The sequence below is a fragment of the Leucopleurus acutus genome (genome assembly GCF_964270905.1).
Source record: "Leucopleurus acutus genome assembly, chromosome: 11".
NCBI lineage: Eukaryota > Metazoa > Chordata > Mammalia > Artiodactyla > Delphinidae > Leucopleurus > Leucopleurus acutus.
In genome coordinates, this window is record NC_139152.1 from 23929482 (window position 1) to 23953561 (window position 24080).

Sequence of the window (24080 nt, forward strand, 5' to 3'; positions counted from 1 at the left end):
CTCAAACTTTGTTATGTATTAAACTATTGGCATGTATATGTTACTAGAGAAGTAATGAAAAAAAAAAAGGTTCTGGCTTGCTGAAGTAACACAGGACCTCCTGTCTCTAGATCCAGGTCCAGAATTGCCAAATGCCCCAAGGGATAACACCATTGCCATGTGTTACCTTACCTCGCAGCATGGTTTTCCTTTCTCAGTTATTGTTTCCCTTTAATTTCTCATTGCCACAGCCCTCCAGAGTGCTTTTAAACAGAACTTTTTTTTTAAAATAGTTTTTCTGTTTGTTTGCAGCTGTGTGCCACAAGCTACTCAATCACTTATAGATACAAAAGTCAATGGTGTGTTGTTATTTTGTCAAAAGAACAAATCATGGCTTAGTTTCTTGCTTTCTTTCAGGAAAAACATAAACAAGAATTGGAAGACATGAGGAAAGCTGGTCATGAAGCCCTCAGCATTATTGTGGATGAATATAAGGTAGCGGTTTGAGAGTCTGTTTTCTTTATTCTTTTAAACTTTGGCAAACTTTAGTAAAAAAAAATTACACACATAGACATATGCTACACAAATTATAGAATTATAGTGTAGTCTTATTTCGGTATAGAATTCCTTTCAACTGATTAATAAGTGTTCACTGAAAGCATACTTAGTAGATTACAAAGGTAATGCTAGATGTTGCTCTGCATTTGAGAACTTACAGAATATTTGAGAACACAGGATTGAAGTTTGAAAACAAAATACTGTAGAATTAATTGCTAGATTATTAGCTTCTTTGGTCTTTACTCTGGTTCCACCTTTTATAGAAAAAAAAAGTGTGATATAAATCTGAAAATTATTGTCATAGCTTTTTTTCTTAAATTAAATAGATTTGGGTACATTTAAGTAATAATAAAAATTATAATAAATGTCAGTATCAGTGATATATGCAGTATTATTCTGGATAAGCTAAGCCTGCATAAGCTTAATCATTTAAAGTAAATTGAGAGTTTAATAACAAAATTTTTCCCCCCCTAAATTTCACGTTAGATCATTTTTTTCCATCAAGTAATTAAGGAATACATTCTTGTTGAAATCAAATTCAAAAAATTCTCCCCAGAAGTAACCAGTGAGAATGGTGTGATGTGCATCCTTCTAGAGGTTTTTCTTTATATTTACACACACACACACACACACACACACACACACACGTATACTCATGCTGTAAAATTTTGATTTCCTTTTAGAAAAATGTTGTTCTACTCAATCTGTTGTTTTGTTTCTTGCTATATTTACTTGTCAGTATATATTTTCATGTCAGTATATATAAACTTATCCTATTTTTGTCATTGTTCTATAGTATTCCACAGTGTGTGTATATATATATGTGTATATATATGTGTGTATACATATATATACACACATGTATATATACACATATACAAACGTATATATGCATATACATACACATATATATACATATATGTATATATACAAACACACACACCCCATAATTGGTTTAACTATACCTGTATAAATAGGCATTTAGTTTATTTTTTTGTTGTTAATTATTAAAATAAATGTTTAAAAAATCCTTCTATCATATGTGGAATATAGACAATTTTATTGATTCAGCTTCATTCCTAGACATGATAGAAGTTGATTTCATTTTAATTAGCTGATAATTTAATGTCAAAAAGCTTCCTGTAACAAGTCATTTGGATAAAAGTAAAAAAAGAAGTAGATCCAGAATTTAAGTGAAAAGCACTTTTTTTTAAAATTCCAAGGTATTAAAATAATTGGTAGATATGTCTTGGGACACGAAAGGTCATTTTTATAACCACACTAATATAGAAACTTGTGCCATTGTTGAGAAGGTTATTAAAAAATGGCTGGTTTTTACAGCTGTGATTTTTGGCTCTTTTTTCATAATGTGAATTTTTAGTTCTACTAATACAAACCAGCTTTACAGTTGTTGAGTTGGGGAAAAGTATAGGAACTATTTTGGACCATCTTCTTCTTTTCCTAAGGCTAAGGGTTGGAAGAATTAAAATACTGGAATTTACATAATTCTCCTGGCATATTAAGTGATATATTCTTGGATGAATTTATATTTTACTCATTTATATTTATGAATTCTAAGTTAAATGTTTTTTATTTTTTAATTGGGGTATAGTTGTTTTACAGTGTTTTGTTAGTTTCTACTGTATAGCAAAGTGGAGTTCCCTGTGCTATACAGCAGGCCCTCATTAGCCATCCACTTTATACATATTAGTGCATATATGTCAATCCCAATCTCCCAATTCATCCCACGCCCCCTCTTCCTCTCCTTGGTGTCCATACGTTTGTTCTCTACATCTGTGTCTCATTTCTGCCTTGCAAACCAATTCATCTGAACCATTTTTCTGGAGTCCACAAATATGCATTAATATGCGATGTTTGTTTTTCTGTTTCTGACTTACTTCACTCTGACAGTGTCTAAATGTTTTGAAAGTGCTTACATTGTTGTGTTTTTCTGAAAAGCACAGCATTTGATATTTAAATATTTTTTTGGCTCTAACTCCACATATTTCCTTTGCTGAAAATGTGTTTATTGTGTATTACTTTGAACACTAGCAATGAATGAGTTTAAAAGCGTATGTAACAACTTTGCAAATATATTTTGCAAATTATATTTTGAAGAAACTTAGTTGAGAGCTACTCATTTCACCTCTTCTTTGTCTCATATTATTATGTGACACTCATTTAGAAAGAGAATTTAGAGATTTCAGGCATTAAGTATTACAATTTGCTTTAAAGGATTAGGTATCAAATCACGTATCCTACAAAGTTAAATTTAATTTATCATATTATACTTGTAGTCAGTTAATATGCAAACTATATAAATTCTCTATAGTTGGGAACTTTGGTGTAAATACTTTTCATATAGCTTTCCATATTATTGATTTATTCTGAGCTTCACATTTTGCACAAAGATATTACAGTACTCCTAAGAGGAATACATCTGATACATAAATTATTGTGTAAAATATTACAACCAAGGTGTCTTAGAAACATACTGACAATCAACTTGATAGTAATATGGAAAAAATAGAGTAACTTAGATAGGAAAAATAAGCAATGTTTTCTTGGTAGGTTAGAGATCTTTATAATGTAAATGTTGATTCGTACCCCATTATGGAACAAGAAAAGAAACAATTTCTTTTCCATTCTAAATTCATGCGTGAGAAGTTCATGTGCTAATTGTTTTATTTTGCTTCTCTTTTTTCTGAATATCTTTAAAGATATGTTTTTTAAAGCATATACACATTTTGATGGATGTTTCATTAATCATTAGGTAACTCAAAAACAAAACAGGGCTTCCCTGGTGGTGCAGTGGTTGAGAGTCCGCCTGCAGATGCAGGGGACACGGGTTCGTGCCCTGGTCCGGGAGGATCCCACATGCCGCGGAGCGGCTGGGCCCGTGAGCCATGGCCGCTGAGCCTGCGCGTCAGGAGCCTGTGCTCCGCAGCGGGAGAGGCCACAGCAGTGAGAGGCCCGCGTACCAGAAAAACAAAACAAGACAAAACAAAAAACCAAAATACAGCTTCTCATTACTATTGCTAATAGAAGCTTTATGAACATCTTTTGCATTTATTCATTCCTTAATTCAAGAAATATTATTAACTTTCTTCTTTATGTCAAGGACTATCATAGATACAGCACTGAATAAAATAAAAGTTCTTGGTCCAATGGAATATATATTCTATATTCATTAACGTATGCATACCAAACATGGGAAGTAAGAAACCTAAAACCACAGCTTTCCTCAATCTTTTGGAAGAAAGAGGCTCCAACCCTTGCCTCTCCTACCCATGCAGGCATTTACTCAAATATGCAGCTGGATCTGGCACCTTCCTAACACCGTTCCTGGTTGCTAGGGAATCTTAACATTCTTCTGATTGTCCTGTACTAGATGTAATCAATCACTTTTTCCCCCTACAAGCTGAATTGAGACATTGTTGATGAGTTTGAAAAAAGATTTCATTACAAAAGATAGGGAAAAATGCAAAATAAATAAGATAAAATTTATTTACTTAGTAAATAGAGAAAAAAATGTAAAATGAAATTGGTTTTATTTTTTTAGCATCTTTATTGGAGTATAATTGCTTTACAATGGTGTGTTAGTTTCTGCTTTATAATAAAGTGAATCAGTTATACATATACATATGTTCTCATATCTCTTCCCTCTTGCGTCTCCCTCCCTCCCACCTTCCTTATCCCACCCTTCTAGGTGGTCACAAAGCACCGAGCTGATCTCCCTGTGCTATGCGGCTGCTTCCCACTAGCAATCTATTTTACGCTTGGTATTTTATATATGTCCATGCTACTCTCTCACTTTGTCACTGCTAACCCTTCCCCCTTCCGATATCCTGAAGTCCATGCTCTAGAAGGTCTGTGTCTTTATTCCCATCTTACCCCTAGATACTTCATGACCTTTTTTTTTTTTTTTTTTAGATTCCATATATATGTGTTAGCATATGGTATTTGTTTTTCTCTTTCTGACTTACTTCACTCTGTATGACAGACTCTAGGTCCATCCACCTCACTACAAATAACTCAATTACGTTTCTTTTTATGGCTAATATTCCATTGTATATATGTGCCACATCTTCTTTATCCATTCATCTGTTGATGGACAATTAGGTAGTTTCCATGTCCTGGCTATTGTAAATAGAGCTGCAATGAACATTTTGGTACATGACTCTTTTTGAATTATGGTTTTCTCAGGGTACATGCCCAGTAGTGGGATTGCTGGGTTATATAGTAGTTCTATTTTTAGTTTTTTAAGGAACCTCCACACCGTTCTCCATAGTGGCTGTATCAATTTACATTCCCACCAACAGTGCAAGAGGGTTCCCTTTTCTCCACAACCTCTCCAGCATTTATTGTTTGTAGAGTTTTTGATGATGGCCGTTCTGACCAGTGTGAGATGATATCTCATTGTAGTTTTGATTTGCATTTCTCTAATGATTAATGATGTTGAGCATTCTTTCATGTGTTTGTTGGCAATCTGTATATCTTCTTTGGAGAAATGTCTATTTAGGTCTTCTGTCCATTTCTGAATTGGGTTGTTTTTTTGATATTGAGCTGCATGAGTTGCTTGTATGTTTTTCAGATTAATCCTTTGTCAGTTGCTTTGTTTGCAACTATTTTCTCCCATTCTGAGGGTTGTCTTTTCGTCTTATTTATGGTTTTCTTTGCTGTGCAAAAGCTTTTAAGTTTCATTAGGTCCCATTTGTTTATTTTTGTTTTTATTTCCATTTCTCTAGGAGGTGAGTCAAAAAGGATCTTGCTGTGATTTATGTCATAGAGTGTTCTGCCTATGTTTTCCTCTAAGAGTTTGATAGTGTCTGGCCTTACATTTAGGTCTTTAATCCATTTAGAGTTTATTTTTATGTATGGTGTTAGGGAGTGTTCTAATTTCATTCTTTTACATGTACCTGTGCAGTTTTCCCAGCACCACTTATTGAAGAGGCGGTCCTTTCTCCACTGTACATTCCTGACTCCTTAATCAAGAAAAGGTGACCATATGTGCGTGTGTTTATCTCTGGGCTTTTTATCCTGTTCCACTGATATATATTTCTGTTTTTGTGCCAGTACCATACTGTCTTGATTACTATAGCTTTGTAGTATAGTCTGAAGTCAGGGAGCCTGATTCCTCCAGCTCCATATTTCGTTCTCAAGAGTGCTTTGGCTATTCGGGGTCTTTTGTGTTTCCATACAAATTGTGAACTTTTTTGTTTTAGTTCTGTGAAAAATGCCAGTGGTAGTTTGATAGGGATTGCATTGAATCTGTAGATTGCTTTGGGTAGTAGAGTCATTTTCACAATGTTGATTCTTCCAATCCAAGAACATGCTATATCTCTCCATCTATTTGTATCATCTTTAATTTCTTTCATCAGTGTCTTATAATTTTGAGCCTACAGGTCTTTTGTCTCCTTAGGTAGGTTTATTCCTGGATATTTTATTCTTTTTGTTGCAGTAGTAAATGGGATTGTTTTCTTAATTTCACTTTCAGATTTTTCATCATTAGTGTATAGGAATTCCAGAGATTTCTGTGCATTAATTTTGTATCCTGCTACTTTACCAAATTCATTGATTAGCTCTAGTAGTTTTCTGTTAGCATCTTTAGGATTCTCTGTGTATAGTATCATGTCATCTGCAAACAGTGACAACTTTACTTCTTTTCCTATTTGGATTCCTTTTATTTCTTTTTCTTCTCTGATTGCTGTGGCTAAAACTTCCAAAACTATGTTGAATAATACTGGTAAGAGTGGGCAACCTTGTCTTGTCCCTGATCTTAGTGGAAATGGTTTCATGTTTTCAACTTTGAGGATGATGTTGGCTGTGGGTTTGTCATATATGGCCTTTATTATGTTGAGGAAAGTTCCCTCTATGCCTACTTTCTGCAGAGTTTTTATCATAAATGGGTGTTGAATTTTGTCGAAAGCTTTCTCTGCATCTATTGAGATGATCATATGGTTTTTCTTCTTCAATTTGTTAATATGGTGTATCACATTGATTGATTTGCATATGTTGAAGAATCCTTGCATTCCTGGAATAAACCCCACTTGATCATGGTGTATGATCCTTTTAATGTGCTGTTGGATTCTGTTTGCTAGTATTTTGTTGAGGATGTTTGCATCTATGTTCCTCAGTGATATTGGCCTGTAGTTTTCTTTCTTTGTGACATTTTTGTCTGGTTTTGGTATCCAGGTGATGGTGGCCTCATAGAATGAGTTTGGGAGTGTTCTTCCCTCTGCTATATTTTGGAAGAGTTTGAGAAGGATAGCTGTTAGCTTTATCTAAATGTTTGATAGAATTCACCTGTGAAGCCATCTGGTCCTGGGCTTTTGTTTGTTGGAAGATTTTTAATCACAGTTTCAATTTCAGTGCTTGTGATTGGTCTGTTCATATTTTCTATTTCTTCCTGGTTCAGTCTCCGCAGGTTGTGCATTTCTAAGAATTTGTCAATTTCTTCTAGGTTGTCCGTTTTATTAGCATACAGTTGCTTGTAGTAATCTCTCGTGATCCTTTGTATTTCTGCAGTGTCAGTTGTAACTTCTCCGTTTTCATTTCTAATTCTGTTGATTTGAGTCTTCTCCCTTTTTTTTTTTTGATGAGTCTGGCTAATGGTTTTTGAATTTTGTTTATCTTCTCAAAGAACCAGCTTTTAGTTTCATTGATCTTTGCTATCGTTTCCTTCATTTTTTTTTCATTTATTTCTGATCTGAACTTTATGATTTATTTCCTTCTGCTAACTTTGGGTTTTTTTTTGTTGTTCTTTCTCTAATTGCTTTAGATGCAAGATTAGGTTGTTTATTTGAGATGTTTCCTGTTTCTTAAGGTAGGATTGTATTGCTATAAACTTCTCTCTGAGAACTGCTTTTGCTGCATCCCATAGGTTTTGGGTCATCATGTTTTCATTGTCATTTGCTTCTAGGTGTTTTTTGATTTCCTCTTTGATTTCTTCAGTGATCACTTCGTTATTAAGTATTGTTTAGCCTCCACGTGTTTCTATTTTTTACAGATCTCTTCCTGTAATTGACATCTAGTCTCATAGCGTTGTGGTCGGGAAAGATACTTGATACGATTTCAGTTTAATTAAAATTACCAAGGCTAGATTTGTGACCCAAGATATGATCTGTTCTCGAGAATGTTCCATGAGCACTTGAGAAAAATGTGTATTCTGTTGTTTTTGGATGGAATGTCCTATAAATATCAATTAAGTCCATCTTGTTTAATGTATCCTTTAAAGCTTGTGTTTCCTTATTTATTTTTATTTTGGATGATGTGTCCATTGGTGAAAGTGCGGTTTGAAATCCTCTACTGTGATTGTGTTAAGGTTGATTTCTGCTTTTATGGATTTTAGTATTTGCCTTATGTATTGAGGTGCTCCTATGTTGGGTGCATAAATATTTACAATTGTTATATCTTCCTGTTGAATCGATCCCTTGATCATTATGTAGTGTCCTTATTTGTCTCTTGTAATAGTCTTTATTTTAAAGTCTATTTTGTCTGATATGAGAATTGCTTCTCCAGCTTTCTTCTGATTTCCATTTGCATGGAATATGTTTTTCCATCCCCTCATTTTCAGCCTGTATGTGTCCCTAGGTCTAAAATGGGTTTCTTGTAGACAGCAAAATACAGGTATTGTTTTTTTATCCATTCAGCCAGTCTGTGTCTTTTGGTTGGAGCATTTAATCCACTTACATTTAAGGTAGCTATCGATATGTATGTTCCTATTCCCATTTTCTTAATTGTTTTGGGTTTGTTATTGTAGGTCTTTTCCTTCTCTTGTGTTTCTTGCCTAGAGAAGTTCCTTTAGCATTTGTTGTAAAGCTGGTTTGGTGGTGCTGAACTCTCTCAGCTTTTGCTTGTCTGTAAACCTTTTAATTTCTCCATCAAATCTGAATGAGGCCCTTGCTGGGTAGAGTAATCTTGGTTGTAGGTTTTTCTCCTTCATCACTTTGAATATGTCCTGCCACTCCCTTCTGGCTTGCAGAGTTTCTGCTGAAAGATCAGCTGTTAACCTTAAGGGAATTTCCTTGTGTGTTTTTTGTTTTTCCCTTGCTTGTTTTAATATGTTTTCTTCGTACTTAATTTTTGATAGTTTGATTGATATGTGTCTTGCCGTGTTTCTCCTTGGATTTATCTGGTATGGGACTCTCTGTGCTTCCTGGACTTGATTAACTATTTCCTTTCCCATATTAGGGAAGTTTTCAACTATAATCTCATCAAATATTTTCTCAGTCCCTTTCTTTTTCTCTTCTTCTTCTGGAACCCCTATGATTCGAATGTTGGTGCGTTTAATGTTGTCCCAGAGATCTCTGACAATGTCTTCAGTTCTTTTCATTCTTTTTTCTTTATTCTGCTCTGCAGTAGTTATTTCCACTATTTTATCTTCCAGGTCACTTATCCGTTCTTCTGCCTCAGTTATTCTGCTATTGATCCTTTCTAGAGTATTTTTAATTTCATTTATTGTGTTGTTCATCATTGCTTGTGTCTTCCTTAGTTCTTCTAGGTCCTTGTGAAATGTTTCTTGCATTTTCTGTATTCTATTTCCAAGATTTTGGATCATCTTTACTATCATTATTCTGAATTCTTTTTCAGGTAGACTGCCTATTTCCTCTTCATTTGTTAGGTCTGGTGTGTTTTTACCTTGCTCCTTCATCTGCTGTGTGTTTTTCTGTCTTTTCATTTTGCTTATCTTATTGTGTATGGGGTGTCCTTTTCGCTGGCTGCAGGTTCGTAGTTCCCGTTGTTTTTGATGTCCATCCCCAGTGGCTAAGGTTGCTTCAGTGGGTTGTGTATGTTTCCTGGTGGAGGGGTCTAGTGCCTGTGTTCTGGTGGATGAGGCTGCATCTTGTCTTTCTGGTGGGCAGGTCCACGTTTGGTGGTGTGTTCTGGGGTGTCTGTGGCCTTATTATGATATTAGGCAGCGTCTCTGCTAATGGATGAGGCTGTGTTCCTGTCTTGGTCGTTGTTTGGCATAGGGTGTCCAGCACTGTAGCTTCCTGGTCCTTGAGTGGAGCTAGACCTTGGTGTTGAGATGGAGATCTCTGGGAGATTTTCACTGTTTGATATTACATGGAGCTGGGAGGTCTCTTGTGGACCAGTGTCCTGAAGTTGGCTCTCCCACCTCAGAGGCACAGCCCTGATGCCTAGGTGGAGCACCAAGAACCTGTCCTCCACACAGCTCAGAATAAAAGGGAGAGAAAATAGAAAGAGGATAAAATAAAATAAAATAAAATAAAAGTATTAAAATAAAAAATTTTTATTAAGGAAAAATTTTAAAAAGTAAAAACAAACAACAACAAAAAAAACGGACGGACAGAACCCTAGGACAAATGGTGAAAGGAAAGTTATACAGACAAAATCTCACACAGAAGCATACACATACACAATCACAAAAAGAGGAAAAGGGAAAAAAAAATATATATCTTTGCTCCCAAAGTCCACCTCCTCAATTTGGGATGATTTGCTGTCTATTCACGTGTTCCACAGATGCAGGGTCTGTCAATTTGATTGTGGAGCTTTAATCCGCTGCTCCTGAGGCTGCTGGGAGAAATTTCCCTTTCTCTCTTTGTTCGCACAGCTCCCGGGGTTCAGCTTTGGATTTGGCCCTGCCTCTGCATGTAGGTCGCCAGAGGGCGTCTGTTCTTCGCTCAGACAGAACGGGGTTAAAGAAGCAGCTGATTAGGGGTCTCTGGCTCACTCAGGTTGGGGGGAGGGAGGGGTATGGATGTGGGACGAGCCTGTGGCAGCGGAGCCCGGCGTGACATGACGTTGCACCAGCCTGGGGCACGCCGTGCGTTCTCCTGGGGAAGTTGCCTCTGGATCACTGGACCCTGGCAGTGGTGGGCTGCACAGGCTCGCTGGAGGGGAGGTGTGGAGAGTGACCTGTGCTCGCACACAGGCTTCTTGGTGGCGGCAGCAACAGCCTTAGCGTCTCATGCCCGTCTCTGGTGTCCACGCTGATAGCTGCGGCTCACGCCCGTCTCTGGAGCTCCTTTAAGCAGCACTCTTAATCCCGTCTCCTCGCTCACCAGGAAACGAAGAGGCTAGAAAAAGCCTCTTGTCTCTTCGGCAGCTCCAGATTTTTCCGGACTCCCTCCCTGCTAGCCGTGGCGCAGTAAACCCCTTCAGGCTGTGTTCTCTCAGCCAACCCCAGTCCTCTCTGGATTCGACCGAAGCCCGTGCTTCAGCTCCCAACCCCCAACCGCCCTGGTGGGTGAGGAGACAAGCATCTCGGGCTGGTGGGTACTAGTCGGCACCGATTCTCTGTGCGGGCATCTCTCCGCTTTGCCCTCCACACCCCTGTTGCTGTGCTCTCCTCCATGGTTCCGAAGCTTTCCCCCTCCGCCACCCGCAGTCTCCGCCCGTGAAGGGGCTTCCTAGTGTGTGCAAACCTTTCCTCTTTCACAGCTCCCTCCCACTGGTGCAGGTCCCATCCCTATCCTTTTGTCTCTGTTTATTCTTTTTTCTTTTGCCCTACCCAGGTATTTGGGGAGTTTCTTGCCTTTTGGGAGGTCTGAAGTCTTCTGCCAGCGTTCTGTGGGTGTTCTATAGGAGCAGTTCCACGTGTAGTTGTATTTCTGATGTATCTTTTGGGAGGAAGGTGATCTCCGTGTCTTACTCTTCTGCCATCTTCTCAAATCTCCCCTGAAATTGTTTTATATAAAGTAAAACAAAAATGACAAAAACCTAAAAAATAAAGCATAAGAAGATGCATTGTTTTTGCTTTAACCTCTGCCTTGCTGAAATATGGAGTAGACGTTTTTTCTTCTGTTCTTTTTACTAAGTATAACTAAAAAAAAAACCCTGAACATTATATATAAAAAAGACATAAGACTCTGAGAGTTAGACAGAAGAAGGCAGACTGGCTAGGGACCCTGAATCCAAGTAACTACATAATGCTGGGTTCCCTAGGCTTTCTTTTTGCCTCATTTGCCCCAGACAAGGTGCTGGAGGAGTGAGCAACCCGGAAATACCAAATGGGCACAGACAAGAGACCCCAAGAAAAGCCTGCTCTCTCTATCCAAAAGACCAGGAAAGCTTTCACCTAGCAAGGCAGAAAGTATTAGCTAATAACGCTTGTAATCCCACCAAATATCAGAGAGCAAACTGTAGTCCCACCCCAATCCCTGCCAACAAAGGCTGGTTAAGGGAGCCTAGACTTCACATTTACCAATCTATAATGAGGTACCCTTCTTCTTCCCCATTGATGCAGAGTCATAGAAGGTGGAGTGGGGAATTAGGATGTTCAGTCCCACTGGGAAGTAAGTCTCCTCTCCATTGAGTGTCAGGGTAGGCTGTGTAGGAAGCCTAGATTTCCACCCCACCGTTATGGGAATGAGACACTTCTCCCCCCCGCCCCAGCCCCCTGCAAGGTATCAATGGATGTTTAATGGAGAGTCAGGACTTTCCTTACTGCTCAGTGCTACTAGGGTTATCCCCTGCAGTGTCATTGGAGGTCATTTGGGAGCAATAACGTGGTGCCCTTACCCCTCCCAGTCAGAGTGAAGGCCCAGTGGGAAGTTGAACTCCCAACTGTGTTCAGCAATAATGGATCCTTATTTCCCCAGCCCTGAGTGTTAGCAGAGGATGAGTCAGGAACCTGGACTTCTACTGCACCTGACTGTTCTCTTTCCCTGCTGAATTAGCGTTATATCAAAGGAAGTCTGCTAAAACAAGATTTAATATGTCCAGGTTTCAATTGAAAATCACTACCCATACCAAGAACAAAGAAAATCTTATCTTACGTGAAAAAAGACAATGAACAGAAGCGAACACAGACCTGCCACCAATGTTAGAATTATCTGACCAGCATTATAAAGCATCCATCCTAAAAATGCTTTAACAAGCAAATATGAACACACTTGAAACAAATGAAAAAATAGAAAACCTGAGCAAAGGAACACAAATTTTTAGCAAAGTAATGAAGAACCAATAATAACTTTAGAACTAAAAAATACAGTAACCAAAATTTAAAAACTCAGTGTATGACCTCAATAGCATAATGGAGAAACAGAGGAAAGAATCAGTGAACTTGAAGATAGAGCAGTAGAAATCACCCAATTTAAGCAATACAGAGAAAATAGATTGAAAACAAACGAATAGGGATGTAGGGGCCTATGGAATTATAACAAAATACCTAAACTTCATGTCATCAGAGTCTGGAAAGAGAGGATAAAGAGGGTAGAGCTGAAAAAAATATTCAAAGAAATAGTGGCTGAAAACCTACCACATTTGACAAGAGAAATACAACTACATATTCAAGGAGCTGAATAAACTCTAAACATGATACCTTATGCCCCCTATAAAAAAGCCCACTCCAAGACCCATTGTGATGGTTAATTTTATGTGTCAGCTTAACTGGGCCACAGTGCCCAGGTTTTTGGTCAAGACATTATCCTGGATGTTTTTGTGAGGTTGTGTTTTGGATAATAATATTTAAATTTATGGACTTTGAATAAAGCAGATTTCCCTCAATAATGTGGGTGGATTTCATTTAATCAGTAGAAGGTTATACTAGAACAAAGACTGACCTTCCCTGAGCAAAAAGTATTCTGGTAGCATATAGCCTTTAGACTTGAACTGCATACAGCACTGACCCTTCCTTGGGTCTCCAGTCTGCCAGCCTACCTTACAGATACTGAATTTGCCAGCTTTCATAATTGTGTGAGCCAGTTCCTGAAAATAAATCCCTCTCTCTCTGCATATACATATATCCTGTTGATTCCATTTCTCTGGAGGCCCTGGCTAATGTAATATATATCATAGTCAAACTTCTGAAAACTAAAGACAAAGAAGTTTTAAAAGCAGCCAGATAAGGATGACATTTTACTGCAAGAGAGAAACTGTTAGGCTGACCTTGGATTTTTCATCAGAAACCATGGAGGCCAGAAGGAAACGGAACAAGTGCTGAAGGAAAATACCTGTCAATCCAGATTTCTATATCCAGAGTAAAGGTATTTATGGAATGAAAGGAGCAAATCAAGATGTTCTTAGATGAAAGAAAACTAAGAGAATTTTGCCATAGAAAACCCACCCTAAAAGAATTGCTAAGGAGGTTTTCTAAACAAAATGAAATGATAAAGGAAGGGATTTTGGAACATTGGGAAAGAACAAAGGAGAGTAAAAATATGGGTAAATAAAATAGATTTTCTCTTTTTACATTTTATAAATTATGTTTGCCTGTTAAATCAAAAATTTTAACATTGACTGATATGGTTCTAATGTATGTAAAGGAAAATTTTAAGAGAATTGTATCATAAAAAAAGGAGAATAAAGGACATAAAAAGAAGTAGAGTTTCTACACTTGAAGTGGTGAAATACCAACACCAGTAGTTATGTGATTTTTTTAAAATACGAATTTTCTAAATATATTTACTACTACTTCTGCAATCTTTCACATGATAAGGCTTAGGGATTTTTTTTATTAAACAGAATTTGATCACAAGACCCCAAGGTCTTGAGGCTAGTTTATTTTTTACATATGTATTTCAGAAACTATAATCAGTTTAAGGTTTAATAGTGAAGTCTTTTTTCCATGTTACTGTGATTTCCAAGAACCTGGAGTATTAATCTGATAATGATCACTACAAAGGAATGTTTATTTTTTATATATTTTGATTTAAAGTAGGCTAGTGATACTGTCTTATTTTAATATTTTATAACCTTTATTTTTAACAGCTTTATTGAGATATAATTCACATACTATAAAACTCCCCTCTTTAAAGTGGATAACTCAGTAGTTTTTAGTATGTTCACAGAATTGTACAACCATCACCACAATCTAATTTTAGAGCATTTTCGTCACCCCTGCATGAAACCTTGTACCAATTAAGCAATCACTCTTCACTCCCCTCCAGCTACCCTGTCCCCTAGCCCTTGGTTACCACTAATCTGCATTATGTCACTATAGACTTGCATCTTCTAGACATTTCCTATAAGTAGAATTACACAATTTGTGGGCTAATATGGCTGTCTTCTTTTACTTAGCATAATATTTTTAGAGTTCATTCATGTTACTACATGTGGTAGTACTTCATTTCTTTTTTATTGTTAAATAATATTCCATTGTATGGATATAACCACATTTTATTTATCATTTTATCAGTTGATGGACATTTGGATTGTTTTCACTTTTTGGCTGTTATGAATAATGCTGTGTGGATGTATGTTTTCATTTCTCCTGGGTATATACTTAGGGTCGAAATTACTGGTTCATTTCACTTTTCTACATTTAACATTCTGAGAACTACAAGAATGTTTCTAGCTGCACCATTTTATATTCCAGCCAGCAGTGATGGAGGGTTCCAGTTTCTCTACATCCTTAGGAACACTTGTTACTTTCCATTAAAAAAAAAATTAGCCTTCCTAATGGGTTGGCATTTATTTCTTTGATTCATTTTGATTTAATTATTGTAAATGATGTGAGGAAGGGATACAGTTTCTTTTTTTTTTCCCCATGTAAATATCCAATTGTTCCCAGCATCATTTGTTGAAAAACTGTTCTTTCCTCATTGAATTGTCTTGGAACCCATATCAAAAATCAGTTATCCATATACGTGAGGATTTATTTCTGGACTCTTAATTCATTTCCATTGAACTATATGTCTATCCTCATGCCAGTACCATACTTGATTACTGTAGCTTTATGGTATGTTTTTGATATCAGGAAGTGTGCATTGTCCAAGTATGTTCTTTTTCAAAATTGTTTTGACTATTCTAGGTCACTTTCATTTTCATATTAATTTTAGGCTCAGTATGTGAATTTTTAAAAAAATCCAATTAGGATTTTGATTGTGTTTGCATTGAATATGTAGACCAACTTAGAGAGTATTGCCATTTTAACTGTATTAAGTTTTCTGATCCCTAGTTATGAAATGTCTTTATATTTCTTTTCTTTAATTTCTTTCAACAATGTTTTATAGTTTTCGATATTCCTTTTATTCTTTTTTATAATATTCTAAATTGAATTGTTTTCCTTAGTTTCATGTTCAGATTGTTCTTTGCTACCATATAATAATAGCATTGATTTTTGCATGTTTGGACACTTTTTATTTCTTTTTCTTATCTAATTTTTCCAGGTAGATCTCCAATACAATTTTAATAAGAGCTGCAAAAATATACACAATAGGGATTAACCATTAAGTGTGATGTTATCCGTGAGATTTTTATAGATGGCCTTTATTAGGTTGAGGAAGTTCCATTTTTATTTCTAGTTTGAATTTTTTTTCTAATCATGAAAGGTTGTAAGATATTGTCCAATGCTACTTCTCTGTTGAAAATTATTATTTTTTCTTTATGAATGTGATGTGTTCCCTTTAATTTTTGGATGTTAAATCGATCTTGAGTACCTGGAATAATATCACTTGATTATGGTACATAATTCTTTTTATGTGTTGCATAAATCAGTTTGATAATATTTTGTTGAGTATTTTAACATTTATATTCATTAATGATATTGGTCTGTAGTTTATTTGGTGTCTTTATCTGGCTTTGCTATCCATATACTTGCCTCATAGAATGAGTTATGGTGTGTTCCGTTCTCTTTATTTTTTGGGAGAGTTTGTGAAGGAGTGGTACTAATTCTTCTTTAAGAATTTTGTAGAATTTACCACTGAAACCATATGGTACTGGACTTTTCTTTGTGAGAGATTTTTTTAAATTAATTCAATCTCTTGTTATTGATCTCTTCAGATTTTTAAATTTTTTTCCTGAGTTACTTTGGTAATTTCACCTTTCTAGGGATTTACCTCTTTTTAATTTAAGTGATCTATTTTGGGGGGATATATTTGTTTATAGTATTCCCTTAATTCTTTTTATTTTGGTACTGACGTTTTCTCTTTCATTCCTGATTTTGTACTTTGAGTCTTTCCTCTATTTTAATTGGTCAGTCTGTCTAAAGGGTTGCTCATTTTGTTGGTGTTTTCAAAGGATTAACTTCTGGTTTTGTTCATTTTCTCTCTTATTTTTCTATTCTATAATTTATTAATTTGTACTCTAACCTTTATTTTGCCTGATCTTTTGTTTGCTTTTTGCTTTAGTTTGTTATTTTTCTAGTTTTTTTTTGTGTGTGTGTGGTATGTGGGCCTCTCACTGTTGTGGCCTCTCCCGTTGTGGAGCACAGGCTCCAGACGTGCAGGCTCAGCGGCCATGGCTCACGGGCCTAACCGCTCCACGGTATGTGGGATCTTCCCGAACCGGGGCACGAACCCATGTCCCATGCATCGGCAGGCGGACTCTCAACCACTAAGCCACCAGGGAAGCCCTGTTTTTCTAGTTTTTTAATATGGATAACTAGGTTATTGATTTGATGTTTACTTTTTTTACTATAGGCATTTATACTTAAAAATTTCCCTCTGAATCCTAGCTTATTTAATCCCATAAGTTTTATGTTGTATTTTTATTTTCAGTCATATAAAAGTATTTTATTATTTCTTCTTTCTTTGACTCATTGGTTCTTTAGAAGTTTGTTAATTTCCACATGTCTGCAAATTTACCAAATTTCTGGCTGTTATTAATTTCAAATTTAATTCCATCATAGTCAGAGAACTTCTTTTTGGTGATTTTGATTGGGGTGAAGTGTTCTTCAGATATCTATAGGTCCATGTAGAGACATTTTTATGTTTATAGATGTGTACTGCTTTATAGTATTGTTTAAGTCTTCTATATGCTGTTGATAATCTTTCTCATTTTTCTACCCTTCATTGAAATGGGGATATTGAATTATCCAAGTATTATTTTTGAATTGTTTGTTGTTCTTTCAATTTCTGTTTCATGTATTTTGTGGATAGTATGTTAGGTACTTAGTATATGTTTTTAATTGTTATGTCTTTCTAATGTATTGACCCTCTTAGAAGATGGCTGTTTTAGTCTCTAGTAATATTTTTTGATCTAAAGTCTATGTTTTCCTGATATTAATATAGCCACTCTAGCTCTATTATGGTTTCTGTTTGCATGGTATATCTTTTCCCATCCTTTTACTTTGAACCCATTGTGTCTTTGACTCTAAACTTTGTCTTTTGTACATTTACAATTATATACATTTTTAAAATGTAATTGCTGTTTAAATCAATTACGAAAATAAAGGAAAAGACATATTCAATTATATTGTTTTTAAATTACCTACATAATTACCTTTATAGGCACAGTTTTTTTCTTCATGTGGATTGAATTATTTTCTGATTTCACTTGCTTTAACCTGAAGAACTTGCTTTAATATTTATTATAAGTTTTGTCTGCTAGCAATAAATTTCTTTATCTGGAAATATCTTTAATTCACTTTCAATTTTTAAAGATAGTTTTCTATCTTAAAAGTTTTTTGTTGTTGTTATTGGATATAAGATTCTTGGCAGACAGAATTTTTGTGTTTAATTTTAGTATTTTGAAAATATCATCCCATTGCCTTTCTTCTTCACTGTTTCTGATAAGAAGTAAGCTGTTAAACTTTATGAGGGTGTGCTGAGTCATTTTTCTACTGTTTTAAAAATTGTCTGTTTTTGGCTTTCAGCATTTTGACAATGGTATATCTGGGTGTGTATCCCTTTTAGTTTGTCCTATGTGGAAATCATTGAACTTCTTACATGTATAAATTGTTTTTCATCACTTTGGGGAAGTATTCAGGCATTATTTCATTCAAATATTTTTTCCCTCCTTTCTCTTTATTCTCTCTTTGTGTTGCTTCCAATTATGTAGACATGTTCGTCTGCTTAATTGTGTCTCACATTTTTCTAACCCTCTAATTCATTTTTCTTCATTATTTAAACTCTCTTCTTCAGATTTCACAGCCTTTATTAATATTTCTTCGAATTTATTGATTCTTTCTTCTCCCAGCTCAAACCTACTGTTAGAACCTATGGAATTTTAAATTTTTGTTATTTTACTTTTCCACTCCAGAATTTCTTTTTGTTTCTCTTTTTATAATTCTATCTCTTTATCAATATTGCATATTTTATGAGATCTTATAATATTTTTCTTTAATTGTTTAAGCATGGTTTTCTTTAGTTTTTTTTAATATTTTTATAATTGGTACTTTGAAGTCTTTTTCTGCTAAGTCTGACATCTGGGCCCCTTCAAAGGCAGTTTCCATTGACTCCTGTTTACCCTGTGTACGGGACACAATTTCCTATTTCTTTTTATGTCTAGGAATTTTTTTTTTATCTGTACATTGCAAATAATGTAGCAACTTTGTGTCCCAAACCCCCAGGAGACTTGTTGTTTTGTTTGTTGTTAAGTGAAGTCTGTTTCTCTTGAATTATGCAGCCTGTGATTTTGCTGTAAGAGCAAAATGGACATGAACACACGCTGGCTACCAGAAATGAGTATTTTAAAGCCATGCTGTTTTTGATTGTCTCTTTCCCTGATCTCCCTTTTGCAATTCTGACTTGTCTGTATTTTAACATATCTAGTTGTCAGTTTCTATTACTTTGTAGCTGATTTTTTTGTTGTTTTGACAGTGCCCTAGGGTATCCATTGACCCATAGTTTAATCCCATCCTCCATGGCAGGGGCAATTTGTGTGTCAATTTTTGAGTCTCTCTGTAACCCTTTCCTATCATAGAACCTCTGCACTGTGCACAGACACTGGAAGTGTAGGATGGTTAATCCGATCATCATTGTTTTCCTCACCCAGATCCTCCTTTTGGAGCTGGAGCTATGTGTGAGGGGAGGGAGGGTAGGTACTAATCTTCCACATGGCTGCTGCCATTGCTCAGACAGATCTTTGACAATGTACAGTTCACATGGATGGGATCATCCAGTGTTTATAGTGATAGAATATATCTGGACTAGTTCTTCTGCTTCAGGAATCTAGGAGAGATTGGAATTGGGGCTTAACTTCTGAGCCCAACTAAGCAGTTCTCCTGCAGTATAGAGCTTTGCAGGAAAGGAGAATTGCATTCATTACTAGCTGCACTATCCATGTGATATAAGCCTTGGAGCTGTGAAGGATCTGCTAATGTTCACCAGCTGCCAAAACTACCAGGAATGGTACTTTACAGTAATAGGTTGGGAGAGATGGGAACTGTCCCTTGGCTGCTGAGCCTGCTGAAACAGTTCTTCTGCAAGGCTGAGCTGTAGGTGGATGGGTGAAGTCCCTAGGTTGAGTATCATAGTCTCCCATTGTTCTTACCACGTTCCTATACATTGTGTTGAGTAAATGCTGCTCAATTTGTTTTAAATCCTTTGATAAATGTCCAGAAACTTTGAATGATTGTTTTTGCTAATTTGACCTACTTAAAAGATATCTCTCTGGGGTAGAGGTTTCTCTGAGCCCCAACATCACTATTCCAGAAGTAACTCCCTTTATTTCTTTTAATCCATATTAAAATAGTGGTTACTCTATTACATATCTTCTTTGTTTAAAAAATGATTATCCTGGGATCAGTAAATATTCGGGAGTTGTGACACTCTTTATTATCACTGTATTGACAAGACTTAAAGTTTTCTTTACACCATCTTGTCTTATAAGAGTACCTCAGTCCTTGGATCATTGATGATTTCTTTTTCTAATGCTTCTCTAAAATGTGGACTCTTCTTTTGCAAGAGTAAATTCTGATACTGTACCTCTTAATGAATTTTAGAATATGTTCTGGGGTGTTTTTTCAGCACATTACCATGTCTTCAATTATTAATTTAAACCTTAATAAACTAAATGCCAATCTTCACATTGGTAATTGGATTTTTTAAAAGCTTTATAAAGTTCCAGTACCTTTTGGTCAGCATATCTTGTGTACCAAACATCGTTCAAATGAAATAGCATATTTTAAAGCTCCTGAATGATGTGATCAGTAGTTTCTGATTTTAAAAAATAGGAGTACTCTATATTATGATTTAAACTTTTCACAGAGAATTGAAAACATTCTGATTCACCTTGAATTAGTCTGTATTTAAGGAATTAGCTGCCCTCATCAAATTGGAATTCAGTTCTTTTAGTAATTCTTTATTCATACAACTTCAAATCATCCACTGCAGAAACTGGGCAAAGAAAATCTGCAACCCAACCCCATATGTAAACAACTTTAAAATCCAAAGTTATTTTGTACTATTATTATGTATTATGTACTAATATCCTTATCTTTTTCTACTTTTAATAATGGTATATACTAATTTATATATTTTTATTCTATAAATTCTTTGAAGGAGTATTGTATCTCTGCAAAAATTTCTACTTTGGGACTGCTGAGAACTTCTATTAGTAGAGCTGATTCATTATTTTGAAGTCAGACAGACCTGGATCTAAGCTCCAGCTCTGGTGCTTACTAACAGTGTTACCTTGGGCAGTTTCTTATATATAAATTTTAATTTCCCCATGAATAAATGAGGGAATAACCGTAGAACCTATTCTTAGGAGTATTGTGAGGACCCAGTGAAATAATGAATATTGTATGGCTAATAATAATGCTGTTAATAAATATTGGCTATTTAGTTATTATTATACTCAATATATCAGTTTTCTAGCATAGAAATTTTAATGTATTGTCATTATCTTAGAGCTGACTATTAGCTTCTCACAATTATACAGTGTGGATTCTTGTTTCAATCTTTTTTAGAAATACCTATTTAAGGAAAAGAGGTCGTGGTCCAGCCCTTCATATTCCTAGGCTTCTGTTGAAAAGTCAGCATTCTTTTGTTCATTTAGAAAGTAAATAGCTTGCTCCAGATTGATGAAAAGGACATGTGAAATTCTGTTAAAGTGCAGAAGAAAACAAAGCTAAAACTAACCTAATGTGCTATATATGCCAACTTTTCCCATAATGTTTACTTAATTTTGTTTATTTTTTCTTTCATGGCAAAAAATCTTTTATCCCGATAATTAACAACAGTAAAGTAAATGTAGATCTTGGAAGGCTTTCCATAGGAGCATGCCACATCTAAGATTGTTTACTACAAGCAACATAAAAATTTTCCTTTACTTATTTAAGCTTTTGTCTTGAAATTGTCATTTTCTAGTATATATGCTGGCTCAGACTTCACAGTTCTTTATGTCTGTAGTTTTGTCTATCAAATATTACTATCCATGATACAGAATACATGTTTTTTAAGATAATGAGTAGTTGTATTAGTATGCTGCTATTTTGTTTCTGATGCTCTCAACAGTTGTCATTGATCAGGGTATCTTAACCCCTTGGTTCTCACCTTTTGCAGCACATAATAAATTACTTGGGTTGCTTTTTAAAAAATCATATCAATCAATCTTCTTCTCTGGAAATTTAAAATCAGTTCACATAGGTGGGGTCTAGATATCTGTTTTCTGAAGTTCTAGGAGTCATTCTGCTACCCTAAAGGGGTTGTTAATCATTGTCTTATCCCTACATATTTGTTTGCCTATCAGTATAGTCTATCTATTTCAGCCTGTTGCTATTTCCTCCGTTTTTATTATCTAAATTGAACCTGTCAAGATTTTGTGTGTGTGTGTGTGTGTGTGTGTGTGTGTGTGTGTGTGTGTGTGTGTATGTGTTTAGACTGAAATCACTGGGAAATTTTTCCATACGAGAAAGATGAGAGATATTCTGACAGATCTAAATGACTGTCAGAAGGACTGCTCTCTATTTTTAAAAGTTACAAAAGAAACAAAAGTTTTAGCTGTAACTAAGAAACTAGATTTATCCCACATTAAGATTTTTTTTTAACTTATGTCTTGTTTTCCTTTATGTGGGATAAGTGATCAGTCTAAGAAAAAATTTCTTTATAGTGGTGTATTGGTATAGTAGCACAGAGAGACTAACAAAGAAAATCATACATGGAAAAAATACAGGCATATTTGCTAAAATAAATGTAATTCTGTTACTTAGGGAATATGATGCCTAGTCTTTTAAAGAGAAAGTATCTCACTATCTCCATTTCTTGCACAGATATGTTTGCTTCTTGGTTTTCTTTTCAGAAGTATCTCTGTATAAATATATTCAATTAATATACTTTATATAAGTGCTTGGGGTAAAAACCATTTTAGATGTTGACACATTCTTAAAATGAATTTTCTTTTTATCCAAAATAACTTTGGGGAAGAATTTTCCAAAGAAAGTACTAGTTGACTCAGTGTGTTAAAGTTCAAAGCTAGAACTTTCGCTAACATGCTGTAACAGTGAGTGGAAATTACTCAAGAAATTGTTTTTATTTTACTTTACTTTGAGTCCAGTTCATTGAAGCTTCCAATCTGACACAAATAAGATAACATATTTTTGGTTAATATTTTTATTTCACTACTATATACTGAATCTTCTTTTTCAAGGCAGTGGTAAAAGACTCCCCTCTCTTTTTTTTTTTCTTTTTTTCATGTGGTGTTTGCTTTAAGATAGATCAGTTAGAAAAAGAGCTTTCCCTTTTGAAACTTTAGTATACAGAATTTTTTATTTCTTCCTAAAGTTAGATTTACAAGTTATTTTCTTGGTTCTGGCTCAACTTGTTTAGTTTACAAATTAAATTATACTCTGTTGTTTTTGTTGTTTAAACTTAAGGGATTTAGACATTTTTCAAATCATAGCAGATAGGAGAAGTGTTGAAACATTGAATTTGACATAGTTGACAGATTAGTAAAATGGTGATTAGAAATTAGCCTGAAAAAGGCAAAAAGGAAAATGCATTTTGATTTAATATTTATATGCAAACACCAAATAAATTACAACTATAGTGATTTAAGGTCTACTATATGTTTCTTGGCCCTCTTGTGGGTGCCTAAGTGAGATGTTTTCTGTGTCGGTTTTTTGGTGATATGAAAATTAGTTCCTGGTCATCACACTCATCTTGAAACTAGAAGGGTTTTTATACCCTCTTCTCAAGCTCTAGAACTTTCTTTCTCACCCTTGTGTTTTGTGTGCATGTTTTTTGCCAAGTGGAGTACATTTACAAAACTCATGCTTATTTATGTATATCTACGTATTTCAAGATATTTCTACCAAACTAGATATATAGACACATACTCATTTCGCAGTCTTTGTTCCTGAAGCTTGACTGAATTGATGATCTTTAATTTGGTGTATTACAACCCAGATGTCAAAAGCCAATGAGTGCTAGACACATGAATAGTGCTTATAAATATTCGACTGTTTTAATGAGAAAACAAGGAATGGGCAGTTCTTTTCTAAAGTCTTAGAACATTTTATGAAGACAATTTTCTGATTTTTTTTCTTCTGTTTAAGTATCAGAGTATTGAATCAGATGCAGTAGAGTTTTAACTTATCAGACACACACATTTTCACTATTCCTAAGTGAAAAACGATGCAAAATTGCTATATAAACTTCAGTTGTTTTGAAATTATCTTGATTAAAACTCTTGATATATTTATTTTCCATTTTGACCAATCTTGGTTTTATTGAGAATATTGGTTCACTGTGCATTTCTCAAAGGTTAAGTATGCCTTAAGTCCCTTTTGCTAAGTATTGCTTTGAATTTTAGCAGTGTAACACATGTCAGATGCCAGCTTGGAATATCACATGCCTGCTGTATTCCATTTTAAAAAAGCATCTACTTGCTAGTATTTTATTTGAACTCTTGAGTTGTTTGTACTGTTTTATAAGAGAGAACATAATACATTTTGGAGACCAATTTTTCCC

At 35.1% G+C, this 24080-nt stretch overlaps 1 protein-coding gene across 5 annotated transcripts in view; it reads left to right on the forward strand.

Annotated features, from left to right (window-relative positions):
- Positions 1-24080, forward strand: part of CCDC91 (coiled-coil domain containing 91) — a 401591-nt gene that overhangs the window by 190486 nt on the left and 187025 nt on the right. For all 5 annotated transcript variants that reach the window (XM_082851111.1, XM_082851110.1, XM_082851107.1 and 2 more), the window contains exon 7: positions 397-474. In XM_082851111.1, coding sequence (XP_082707237.1) covers positions 397-474 — 78 coding nt within the window. The remainder of the gene's footprint in view (positions 1-396; positions 475-24080) is intronic.